We start from the raw sequence: 13,239 nt of genomic DNA on the forward strand, positions 1-13,239 counted from the left end.
ACGGAGCTTGTTTACCAGACTGTCTGATACTAATTTAACAGTTGTTATAGTTACCTTGTATCAAATCTTATTGCATGACGACCATATAGTCACAGCGATGTTTGTTGAAATGGTGGTCCTAAGACATGAAGCCAGGTGGTTGCTAGAAACTTGATCTCACAATTCATGCAGACCGCACTTTAGGGAGCATGAAGACTTCAAAGCTTATTATGTATGCAATTACTGCTGTAGAATCTAGCTAACTTGATAATTTCTGTGGTCACCTACCCCAGATCATAAAAAACTTTAGAATAAGATCTTTTTAAAACTGTCATTGGATATCCAGGAAAACCATTATATATATATTAATCAGCACGGAATGTTGGGCCAAATTAAGGATAAGGTTTAAAAGATGGAGATTCACTTTATGAATTCAAATCTCTCCTGATCCTTAGGTGATAAGAACTGTAGATAGGGATAGACTGAAAACATTTGGCTTTCCAACAGGGCTGGTTTTGTGGAATATTAGTCCCCGGACAACAGCTAAAATAGAGATCCTGGGTGGCCTTTCTTGTGATATCAAAATCTTTGGTGGGCTATGATAGTGAAACTGTTATTTTTAATTTTTTTTTAGATGATCCAAGAAAATCAACTTTTTCAGCTTAAGGCCTCATGCACAAAACACGGATGGCGTCTGTGTACGCTCCGCAATTTGCGAAACGGCACGGACAGCCTTTAATATAACTGCCTATTCTTGTCCGCAAAGTGCAGACAAGAATAGGACATGTTATATTTTTGTTGCGGACCACGGAACGGAGTAACGGATGCAGACAGTACACGGAGTGCTGTCCGCATCTTTTGCGGCCCCGTTAAAGTGAATGGGTCCGCATCCGAGCCGCCAAAACTGCGGCTCGGATGCAGACCAAAACAACGGCCGTGTGCATGAGACCTTAGACTCAGGCCTGAATCACACCACAGTGTTTTGGTCAGTGGTTTTCATCTGTGATTGTGAACCAACACCAGAAGTGGAACGTACTCAGAGATAAGGTATAATGGAAAGATTTGCTCCTGTTCTGTGTTTTCAACCCAGGTCTGGGTTTGGCTTCAGAGTCACTGATGGAAATTACTAACCAAACATTGACCAAAACACTGGTGTGTTATCCAGGCCTTATCCACACTTCAGTGGAACACAGATATATGCTGTCCATGTTTTTTTACAGGCAGCACACGTATCCATTGATTTTAGTGTGTTTATTCACCCATGCTTGAACATAGCTCAGTAGAAAAACAACAGAAGCATGCTCTACTTTGGCCCATGTTGGGGACTAAACACTCCATTTTGAAGTCTATGGGTCAGTGAAACCCACTGACAAACCTTTCTAACTAGAAATGCACATGGAATAGTAAAATGGATCCAAAACAGATGGCATAAAATAGACACAAGGACCCAAACTGGATCCTTCATGGACCTTCAATGGATTAAACATTGACCATTTTTTCACTGATGCCAAATAGACATAGATGTGTGACTAACTCCTGGGGATCCTCCGCTTGGGAACCCCCTAGGAAATGGGGGTCCTGAGTAGTTGCCATCTTTTACTAGCTCAGTTCTCAGTGCTACAACTACTGAAGAGCTATAGTTTGAAGACCTCTGGTCTAAGGGTTTCCATCTGTTTTTGTAAATGCTCCCGTATTAATCCTCTGCTGCTCGCATTCACAGTCCACTGCTGGTCTCTATGTCATTGTCCCCACTATGCAGAAAATGGCTGGTCACCTCTTTGGCCAGCGATTGGCTGAGCAGTCATTTCTTGTTCAGATGGTCCAAGCAAGCAGAGATCAGCAGTGGAACATGAACGGCCAGAACAGGAGAGATGGGCAATAGATGAGTATTGACTTATTTTACTATTTTACACCATGAGTTGCAGCACAACCCCTTTAAAGCTCTGTTCATCCTGCGCATCCTGGTTCAAGAATACATCAACAGCACCACAGTAAAGACTGACACTTAGAAGAATCAAGGAGATGATGAACCTCATAAAATGCGAGAGCTGAGTGACAGTCCCTGTAATGGCTGCTATTAGTGGTTGTCACCCAGCATCTATTTTTTGTGTGGGAGACAAAGATAACCATAGGATATCATTACATGACAGGAAAGGATGATGCAGGGACTTATATTTCCAGGTTATTGTGAGATTTTAGGGGGAAATGCTATTTAACATCCACACCCCACAAAGACTGTGCTTTCTCTTTAAGCAAAGTCCACTCTTCCTATAAATAGCAATGTATTTTTCCTTTAATACAAAGTGTTTATGAGGACGTGGGTTGTAAAATTGGCCCCAATCACCTGGGGTTCAAAACCAGACAGCGCTTTGCTTACTTTGGACACTGGATTTATTACACATTCTGTACAAATTCCACCAGTCGCCACATTTCATACATGCACAAAACAGAAAAAATAATAAGAATGGTCAATTCAATATAAAAAAATAAAATAAAAAACACATAAGATCTTGGCGAGTTCTGGACATAAAGTGCAACATGAAACGGGACACCAGCAGCACAAGGATTAAAAAAAATATAACACAATAAATACAGAATTCAACCAATAAATAAGGGGAGGGGGCCGCAAGGGGGGCGGCTGTGCAGTATTACAAACGGCGGGGGGAGAACAGCGAATGTGGGGTCTGGGGTGATCTCTGATCATTGGATATTTACAGGAAATAAATACATAACAAATGTGCAAGTCCAGATTTTTTTCCGCTGCACTCCCCACTCTCTTTTATTTGTATTTTTTTTTTCTTTGCAATGTCTTTTCAATAGAAGTGGAAGCTCCAGTTGAATTCTCATTGTGTGCTGTGGAAAAAACAAAAACGAAGGGTTAATTCAGCACTGAAATATCGATCAAAATGCAAGTAACCAATAATGCGATTTGGTATTGTTTGACTATTTTAGAGCTGTGATTTGGCTTTAAAAAACGCAAGTGATCACAAAGAGATTGCAAGAAAGTCGCAGGCGATTTGCATTGTAGCCTGTGATGGCAAAGTTGTGTGCGTCTGTTGGGTGGTGCTCACATTAGGCAGTACACAAGGGTCGACTATATCACCAAATAAACCAAGCACATGCTTGGAGCCCCAGAGATTAGGGAGCCCCCTACTGGCCCAAAGCAGGCATACAACCCAGTTGCACGAGGGACCAGGAGAGGGGGAAGAGGGCCCTTCCCAGCTGATCATCACTAGCAGAAATGCTCATGCTACACTGCTAAGCTGAGACTGGGACTTTGCAGAGCAACAGGGGCCCCCAGACATAACTTTGCCCCTGGGAGGCCGTGTGACCCCACTTTCAATAATTAGATGCAATGTGGTATTGTGATCTTCTTGTTGCACAGCACATGATGCTGTGTAGCCCTAGCCTTATAAATAATAAAATAATAACATAAAATAAAGAAAAAACAAGGTAGGAGTGAGTAAAATTTCAGCAATATGAACCTGATGGTTGCTGTCAACTACTGGATTGGCTGGCTAAAGGTAGGACAATAGACATTTGAAGGGTATAGCTCCAGCCCAAGTTCGGAAAATCTGTAGTTTAGATGTTGCTCTACCGTGGACATTGTGATCCCAGAAATCACCGTCTACCTCTAGGTCCCACTACTATTCAGTGGATAGTTGTATGAAGTAGTAGTTGAAGGAAGGTAGGGGGATGTGACAGGCTATTATTGACTGATTGCATTTATTAAATAATATATTCATTTATTATATAATTATTTATTATTTTTTTTGTATTTTTTTTAATACCAAATGACAGACATATTTCTTGTGTAAAAATGTTTGCTGTATCATGCGTAGGTTTCATTTTTTCACAACAATGTAAAAAAAATGTAACAAATTGCAGGCACCATTATACTATGTAAAGAGAAATTCAATTTGAGATCATTTTTTTTTAAAGTTCCAAAACCTCCTGTAAACTGCACTAGTCTATGACAAATACTTCCTTCACTACGAAACAAAACTAAATACACTAACCCTAAGAAAAATAAACCAGGCCCTATTCCTTATATGAGTGGGAGGTGTGGAGAACATCTTCCATTATACAGAGATGTAAATTTGTTGTTGCCGACATATTTGGGGGTAGGATGGAATGTCTCGAAACGCTCTGCTCTCTTTAGAAACTGCATCTCCCTCTTCTACGCTCAGCGGATAAATAACTGTATTAGTTGTGGTTTTCAGGGTACGCTCATCCAGAATGCACTTAAATTTCACCGTCTTGCAGTAAAATTTGCAGTTTGCTTGGAAAGTCACAGAACACATCGACCCACGCATGGGGGAGGGAAGAGGGAGGATGGAGTATTTAGGAAAAAGATCACACCTCGATTAGACAGTGTTCATTGTAATAATTCTTCTCTGGGAATAACTATTTGTGTTTGATTTTGCTGTTATTTTATTTATTTTCTATTGTGGAATTAATTTAGTATTTTTTTCACATTTTGTATATTTTTTTGGGTTATGCCATCTGGAATACTATTACCAGATGTGTTCATTCAGTCAACAACAGACCTATAAGGAAACATGTTCCCTAGGTTGAATGGGCATGATTTTTTAAGTAGCTCAAGAGATACTGTTACCAGAATTTTTTTACGTAATTTTTCTCTGGGAGATAACAGGTTCTAACTTTTTGGATTGTCTTCAGCTTATGGAGGACATTAAAGAACAGAGTGGATTTCCCCATCCACATATTAACATGGTGGAAACACTCTAATGCCTGGAGCCAGTTTGACCAACCTTGACTTCTTCCTGAGAAATATAAATTTGATAGGTATCTTTTAGGGTTGGGACTTGGATTAGACCTCAACTCTGCAACTTAGTAAATAATAATGGCGATCACCCTAGTTAAACCCTGGTTTTGAATTCTTCTATATATGTCTGCCCTTGGGTGGTACTTAATAGATATGTCAGCCAATCATATGCCAGTAATGCCCAACAGTGTGTACTGACCTGATACCCAGCTCTTCCCACCAAGGGTCTGATCTGGACGGGTCCTGCAGACCTTCTAATGCTGACCGCTCTCTCCTTTTCCTCTTTTCCTGTTCCTTCCTCTTTCCTGGTTTTCCCTTCTTCTTTTTGCCAGGAATCTTAGGTGGGGGATCCTTGAAACTCAGAGATTTGTGTGTCTCCTGGGTCAAGTGACTTGTGACTGCTTCCTCTTCGCTCACCAGTCGCAGGGCGTTAAAGTTCTTGACGCTGGGGACTGGACGTGGCGATTCATCTGGCACCGCTCGTATTTCTGCTGTGTTTACCCCTTCTATGAGGCTCTGTAGGAAAATCCTGCGGCGGAGTTCTTGGAGAGATCTGCCTTTATCATGGAGAAGCTGATGTTCGGAGACGGCCCGGCGCCTAAAAAAAGGGAAAGAAAGGTGTCAATAGAGTAGGCAACCACACTCCAAAATCTGGATGCATACAAATAATGCAAAATAAAAGCTGTGACAAACCTCCCCAACAATAACGGCAAAAAAGTAGACCTTAGGCCTGTTTCACCTGGCGTTAATGGTTCCGGCAGGGGAACAGCCTGTAACTACTGAGTGCAGCCATGCACTGCAGGAAGTCCGTCTGGCCCCATTCACTATAATAGGGGCCAGTGGAGATCCAGCTACAGCACGGCAAGTATGCCAAGAGGCGACTGGACAAAAATCGCTGTGTGCACGGCTGCACATGGTAGTTACGGATCCGGCAGGCTGTTCCCCTGCTGGAACCATTAACTCCAGTCTAAAACAGGCCTAAGCCATTTGTGGCTCAGTGGTTAGCATTGTTGCCTTGCAGCGTTGAGATCCTAGGTTCGAATCCGACCAAGGACAACATCTGCATGGAGTTTGTATGTTCTCCCCAGGTTTCCGCTAGGTACTGCGGTTTCCTCCCACACTCCAAAGACATACTGATAGGGAACTTAGATTGTGAGTAGTGATGAGCAAATTTCACATTTTGAAATTCGCTCACGCTTCGTTTGGTGGTAAAAGCAGAATTGCGTTATGGATTCCGTTACTACGGACCATAACGAAATTCTATGACAGAATGCCTTTAGAGACATTCCGTTATTCATTCCGTCATAATGGAAGTCTATGGCCTGCATAACGGATCGTCCAGTTTCCGTCATGCAGGAGATGACTCCCCTGTATAAAGGAAAGGCGTTCCGTTATGCATTCCATCATAGAATTGCGTTATGGTCCGTGGTAACGGAATCCATAACTCAATTCTGCTTTTACCACCAAACGATGCGTGAACGAATTTCAAAATATGAAAATTCGCTCATCTCTAATTGTGAGCACCACTGGGGACAGCAGGATGCTAATGTCTGTAAAGGGTTGCCAAACATAGTAGCGCTATATAAGTGTATCAAATAAACGCTTATAGGATGGTACATGCAAGGGGAGATAGAAAGCATCTCTGGAGTAAATGACCCTTATAACCCAATTTACATTATTTCAGTATATGCATTAACTGGTCGAAAACAGAATTATAAGATTCAGTATTGTTTAAGAAGCTAGAAACCTTGGATGTCTGGACAGTGTAGCAAATGATTAATATGTAAATGGGGACAGGGGAATACCGTCTCAGACACAATGGAGACTAGGAAGTGTATTATAGTAATTATTGGTATAAAATATACAAGCCACAGTTAACAATTTAGGTTTACGGTATTTTTTTTATTTATTTTTTCGCCTTCATGCAACTTTGATGTGCTGCTACAACACCCTGTTCTCTCTCCACTTCACTCCCTCAAATTACAGGACGGTTTATAGTCAAACTATTTTTTAAGCAATCTGAGGGTAGACGCTGGTTTAATGTGGAGATGTGATTTTGGGGTACTGCCCAGACAGTTTGCAGCGCTAATGGGGTGTCTGATCGCCTGTGCTTCTGGAAACCCTTCTCCCTCCCTTCTAAAAAGGCCTGGAAATAAGCCTGCAAACACAATGCAGCATTTATCTGAGCAGTTTGCCTGGGGGGTCCCTGCCTCTGTTAGTGTAAGTGAGAGGTTCTCTCCTGTGCAGATATAATTACACGTCTCCAGTAAAAGTTACATGTGCGCACTTGATTCATGTCCTCATCGCCTGTGCCGCTTCCTTCTTCTGTAGAATTACTGTAGGTTCCGTCTTGCAGGATTAATCCCTTTATGTGCGTGTCGGTTTAATTTGCCAGAAGGCTGAGTTTGATATTAATGTGTGAGCTTTGCGCACGTGTCGTTAGTCATATGTATACAACAATAAAACTGTGCGCATATTTTAAAAAAAGGCTGCAGCATGAACAGCCTCATCATTGTTCTGCAGCATTCTGGTAGACTTTGCGTTTCAACTGTTAGCTGCAAGATCTTTGCTTCCTGTCAGTGAATGTTACAGTCAGAGGTAAACGCATCAGCAGCCCAAATCTCTCCCCTGTTCTGGACGCTAATGGCTCTTATTTAGAGTATTTTTGCATGCGGTAGGTTTGTTGAAGACATATCAAAAGGTTTTGATTGGTGAAGACCCCCACTGCTCCCTGAACGAGGAGAGAGAAGCGCTCGCATATTGCGCTCTCTCTCCTGGTTGCAGGAGATAGAAAGCCTATGGGCTCGTCTTGATTCCAACACTATTGAGCACTTCCCTCTCCTCGTTCTAGTGATTGGCGGGGGTCTCAGCACTCAGACCCATCCTCCATCAAAACTTTTGCTATGTCGCTATGACATATCAAAAGTTCCCTGAAAACTTTGTGACCCTTTAAAATCACCAGCCGATAGGATTCAGTGCGGTGATGCTTTGCCTATTGTATTCCAATGGCGAACTGACACCTAATTAAATGGGAGGTGAAGCAATTTGCTGATCTCTGGATTTGCGTATGTTGGCATAGAAGCATACATGCACCGTACTGTATATATACACATACACTAAGTAATGAGGATAGAGACAGTCTCTTACACTCTGCCGTTGAGCCCCTGCGTTGGTCTCCCGTGAGTGGGCATGGAACAGCTTAAGATGAAGACCGCCAAACTGCAATGTGGAAGGAGGCTCAGCAACATCCTGAGAATAACCAAGACCTGCAAGGAAGAGAAAAGTTATGGTTGAGAGAGGTCCACATTCGTTCCCACCAGCTTGTGAAGCAGACATAGATGTCTACACAGCAGTAACTTCATTCATCACAATAGACAAGACCATGAAACAGGCATCATCAGACAGGCTGGCATGTTAAAAACCACATCAGAGGTGGAGTTCCCAAGATTACAATAAAGTGGCATCACGAGGAGAAGCCGAAATGCAGACAATAGGTCTAATCTCTTAATGAAAACCTGAAACCTCCTACAGAAAGACACGGGTTCCTATGTGGCGTTAGCTGTCTGTCTGTCATGGGGTGATAAGACAACCATGTACCTCTAAATAGTTCATTTACTCATAGACTCAAGCACCATGCAAGATTACGGTAGTAGATTAGAATCATGAACTTGGAGTGAAACCATATCTTAAAGAAACACTAATGGAGAGAGTTAGCAAAACTAGTATAAAGTTGCCCTTAGAAACCAATCAGATTTATCCTTTCATTTTCCAAAGGGGCCCTGAAAAATGAAAGGTGGAATCTGATTGGGCAACTAAAGCTGGATTTACACGGGCCAACTGAGCGGCCGATTGTTAGGTAGGAAGCATTTCACTCGTTCATCGGGTGATCGGTGGCACACTTACATGGCCAGATTGTCGGGAATGACCCAATAATCTGCCAGATTCTCGGCCCGTATAATTAAACCTTAAGCCAGTTTTCTTTTACACCAGTTTTAAGAAATCTCCCCCTCAATATATGTCTCTGTAGGTTTCCAGCACTGGGGATATGTGACATAAAGTAGTGATTAGAAGGACTGATAACAGAAAACAATAGATTACATTTAGCTCCACATCAAACAGAAAAATGGAAGACAGAACGCAGCAGAGATGTATTAGTCGCTGTACACACTTACCTGTTGAATATTTCCAGCACTTTTTATCTATAAGATACTCTTTTTTCCAAAATAAATAGAAGGAACCTGAAAATACATAGATTATAGTAATGTTACCTCTAAGAACAAATAAACTCTTACTGACAGCTATTATCACCCCCATCATTTAGTTCTGAAATACTGAAAGGCGCTTATGTATACAATAGCCTGGGATGAGGCATAGCCGGCTGGATGCTAGACTAACGCATGCTGTTGGTTTGACAGTTTTGCTGCATATTCCAATCATTAGTTTCTATTGCCAGTGCTTTCCTAGTGTGACTAAATTCCAATAGGGGGCACCCTTGTAGCATGTTATTCTTCCCACTGGCAGGGACAAAGACAGCTTCATTCTTACACTCCACCGTAGTGGAATCTTTTTCAATGTATTTTCATGCTAACCTTGTCCTGTCCTGCCTAGGTAGATATAGGATCTAAACTATGTACCCCTACCTCCCCTGGCTACTGCTACCATTACCAGTACCCAACACCACCATACACATCATAGGGGCAGACAGTGCTTTTACCAAACAGCTGAGGTGCCTACTGCCCAATGCCACCTCCAGACCAATCCATTGATTATAACTCCTGTCATGACCCCCATAATCCAAATATCACAGCACTATTTAGGATCGCCTGACAACATCTTGCGACTTCCCAATGACAACTTTTAACCTGAAAGTGCCACTTTCCCATTTGGATGACACTCACAGTACAAATATAAGCCAGCACTACAACTCTCATCCTTCACAGCACAATCTATGTGTCAAGGCTTGAGAAACCGCAACAGTATCTGCACTCAGGGTTTTAGACTTGTGGGGGAGTACAGTAAAATATTTCTATAATCTCTGCATGAAAAACAATGATTATTTTAGCTTGGAAAACTCGTGGGTTTTGGATGCTGACTGCATATGGAACAGGATCAGACTGAGGTTTGTGTGCGTTCCATGGGGAGGTGAGTGGGGGCAAACGGCTCGATTTCTGACCCCAAATACACAGAATGCAGGAATGGCGGCACCTGAGTGTAGACTGTATGACAGCAGACAAGATGAAAAGTGACAATTCAAGGGAAACTTAATAAAGTTTCTTTGAAACAAATGTATGTGTGAATATACAGTATATGTGCATTTATGTGTACTTGTATGTGCATGTGTAGCTAGATACAAGATATGAGAGAAGATAGATATGAGATAGAGAGAGAAATAAATATGAGATAGATAGATATGAGATAGATGAATAGATAGATAGATGGATAGATAGATATGAGATAGATGAATAGATAGATGGATAGATAGATAAATAGATATGATATAGATAAATAGATATGAGATAGATGAATAGATAGATAGATAGATATGAATAAATAAATCTACAAAAGGGCCAATTCATTCAAATAAAGTAGAATCTATGTATTCCAAAAATCTAATTTCTTACAGCTACTACTATTGAGGGACATATTATAGACTGATAATATTGCAATTTGATTACAATCAACTTTAACTGTAATTCTTTGTCTTTAGTTATTTACAACCATTCATGATATCTTGTCTCCAGTACCTTATTTCCACTACTCCCTCTTGTGCTAGGGTACATTTTTTCCATTACTCCCCCTAGTGCTAGGGTAGCTCTTCACCACTACTCCCCCAGTGCTAGCATAACTATTCTCGACTTCTCCCCCTAGTGCTAGAGTACCTCTTCTCCACTACTCCCCCTAGCTCTTCTCCACTACTCCCCCTAGTGCTAGGGAAGCTTGTCTCCACTACTCCCCCTAGTGCTAGGGTAGCTTGTTTCTACTACTACCACTAGTGCTAGGGTAGCTTGTCTCCACTACTCCCCTAGTGCTAGGGTAGCTTGTCTCCACTACTCCCCCTAGTGCTAGGGTAGCTTGTTTCTACTACTACCACTAGTGCTAGGGTATCTCTTCTCCACTACTCCCCCTAGTGCTAGAGTACCTATTCTCCACTACTTCCCCTAGTGCTAGGGTAGCTTGTCTCCACTACTCCCCTAGTGCTAGGGTAGCTTGTCTCCACTACTCCCCTAGTGCTAGGGTAGCTTGTCTGCACTACTTCCCCTAGTGCTAGGGTAACTTGTTTCTACTACTACCACTAGTGCTAGGGCATCTCTTCTCCATTACTTCCCCTAGTGCTAGAGTACCTTTTCTCTACTACTCCCTCTAGTGCTAAGGTAGCTTGTCTTCACTACTTTCCCTAGTGCTAGAATATCTTGTCTTCACTATTCCCCCTAGTGCTAGGGTAGCTTGTCTCCACTACTCCCCCTAAGTTCTAGGGTACTTGTCTCCACATCTCCCCCTAGTTATAGGATAGCTTGTCTCCACTATTCCCCCTAGTGCTAGGGTAGCTTGTCTCCACTACTCCCCCTAAGTTCTAGGGTACTTGTCTCCACATCTCCCCCTAGTTATAGGATAGCTTGTCTCCACTACTCCCTCCAGCTGCAGAGATAGCCCTACTTCACTACTCACCCCAGCATGCAACCCACTAACAGTGTAAAATACTTTGCACTTACTTCTGTGCTGTTCTGCTCCTCTTGGTGCTCTGAGTCCTGTGTGTAGTAATCCCAGTACTGATGTGATGTAGCAGTGTAGGACTCCAGGAAGGAGCTGTATCCTTTGGCTGTGTATGAGGGGAACTGGATCCCTTCTCAGTGAGCTCTTAATAAAGACAAAACGGTGACATCATAAGCCACATTCCCCTTTTCAAGCTAAACAGTCATGTTTGGTTCATTGATGCTAAGACATGTGACCTACCACCCCTTTTAACACCGCTCATATACTGTATGGAGCTGGTGCAGGCAGGAGGAGTGTACGAGATCCTCACCTGTCACTTTTTCACCCTGCTTGTTAACTGTCTCATTAGGTGGGTCTTCACCAGAGGGAGAGAGCTCTTCCAGCCAGCCCTGCCTCCGCAGCCTCCCTCTACAGCACCACAAGTACTTTGCAGAACTTCCCACAAACTTGCTGCCTGTGGCATATGGGTGGTCACGCTGCAAAGTGGCTGGGGATAGAACACAACCACAAGCGTGTGTTCTTAAGACCAACAATATAACCACTGTACCACAGGTCTTCAAAGAGCCTAACCATATACAGGGAGTGTTATAGGCTTTCTTAACAACCTCCCCCCCCCCCCTTCCTTATAAGAACGTGTGTACTTCCATACAGGTTTCTTGTGATGTGGAATATGTGTATTAGGAAGAAGGAAAAACTAGACATCCCTGTATAAGAGAGATTCCCTTATAAGAGCATTGCAAGTCCGCACAGTCACTTCCCAGGCACAGTGATGGCTGATTATTCCATTGACTAGATGTAGGTATCTCAGACTTTTACTCTAGTGTCAGTCTGGTATCTCAGGATTGCCTCTGAAATGCAGGATACATTGGAATTTTGGAGTGGGTGGATTTATGGGGTTGCAAGGTATGAGGGAAAAATGACTGGCTAATCAGCAAGGAATGTAACCTTTCTTAATAGGGATAAGATGGGACAATCAGAAAGGAAACAAAAAATATTTCCCAAAATATTCCTTGCTCAAGATAAAATTCATTGTTTCTCTATTACAAATTAGATTAGACAATTGGCTACTTTAAATGAGGTGATCGCTGCAGATCCATCTTCTTTCCATCTGCTGTGCCATCCCCGCCAGACACTTCAAACTGACCCTCAGGTGTTTGCATTTTGAATGGGGTGGATCTGCCAAAGGATTAAAGGGAATCTGTCACCATGATCTTGGACTGTTAATTGCGGTATTACAGCAATAGTCAGGAGCGTGGCTAGGATCTCTAAAGACTCGAAGCCCAAGCCCAAATCCGTAATGCTAAAGGCAGCAAAACAGTATGGGCCCCTGGGCCTAGTTTTTTAGTATACGTACATCAATCACTCTCACGTACTGCAGAACATGCACAACATCAGAGATTTCTGACAAAATTTTTACTTTTTAATCAAGTGAAAGAAATTTTAATTCAATATAAATTCCGACTTTTAGGTAGGAAAACTGGAGCAGGTGCCTCAAAAATATGTTGTTCATTCTGAATACCATGTTTCTCAATGTATTTGCATCAGAAAACTGCCATAAATACATTGATAAATCTCCTGCTTCCTTCTATCACAAAGCTAGCTGGCTGCCTGCAGCCACCACTAGGGGGAGCTGAGTGCCCAGGAATTTATACAACTACCATGGAAGACGTAATAATTTCTTGGAATTGACTTCCCCATGAAAGGGAAAATGCTGTGTTTTCACATGGGGAAGCGAAAAAAAAGTTCTATGCTGGCCCCCC

At 42.4% G+C, this 13,239-nt stretch overlaps 1 protein-coding gene across 2 annotated transcripts; it reads right to left on the reverse strand.

Moving 5' to 3' along the window:
• Positions 1 to 2,364: 2,364 nt before the first annotated feature.
• Positions 2,365 to 11,876, reverse strand: PTHLH (parathyroid hormone like hormone). Of its 2 annotated transcripts, none has more exons than XM_044278010.1 (6): positions 11,790 to 11,876; positions 11,479 to 11,623; positions 8,941 to 9,006; positions 7,916 to 8,034; positions 4,968 to 5,366; positions 2,365 to 2,832 (listed from the first exon to the last, which is right to left on the reverse strand). In XM_044278010.1, exons 4-6 carry the CDS (start codon positions 8,014 to 8,016, stop codon positions 2,823 to 2,825), a joined length of 510 nt encoding a protein of 169 aa, XP_044133945.1. In that variant the 5' UTR covers positions 8,017 to 8,034; positions 8,941 to 9,006; positions 11,479 to 11,623; positions 11,790 to 11,876; the 3' UTR covers positions 2,365 to 2,822. The 2 variants fall into 2 exon arrangements, with proteins under 2 accessions (XP_044133945.1, XP_044133946.1); XM_044278011.1 differs by having other exon boundaries at positions 11,720 to 11,802.
• Between the last annotated feature and the right edge of the window lie 1,363 nt (positions 11,877 to 13,239).

Source organism: Bufo gargarizans, chromosome 2, assembly GCF_014858855.1.
Source record: "Bufo gargarizans isolate SCDJY-AF-19 chromosome 2, ASM1485885v1, whole genome shotgun sequence".
Lineage (NCBI taxonomy): Eukaryota > Metazoa > Chordata > Amphibia > Anura > Bufonidae > Bufo > Bufo gargarizans.

Bases quoted from the DNA above. Each gene is read 5' to 3' on its own strand.
- PTHLH (XM_044278010.1), bottom strand. From the start codon at position 8,016: ATGTTGCTGAGCCTCCTTCCACATTGCAGTTTGGCGGTCTTCATCTTA. The intron at 5,367-7,915 runs GTAAGAGACTGT...CCCTTTTTTTAG, and splicing joins CAGGGGCTCAACGGCAGAGT to GCGCCGGGCCGTCTCCGAAC.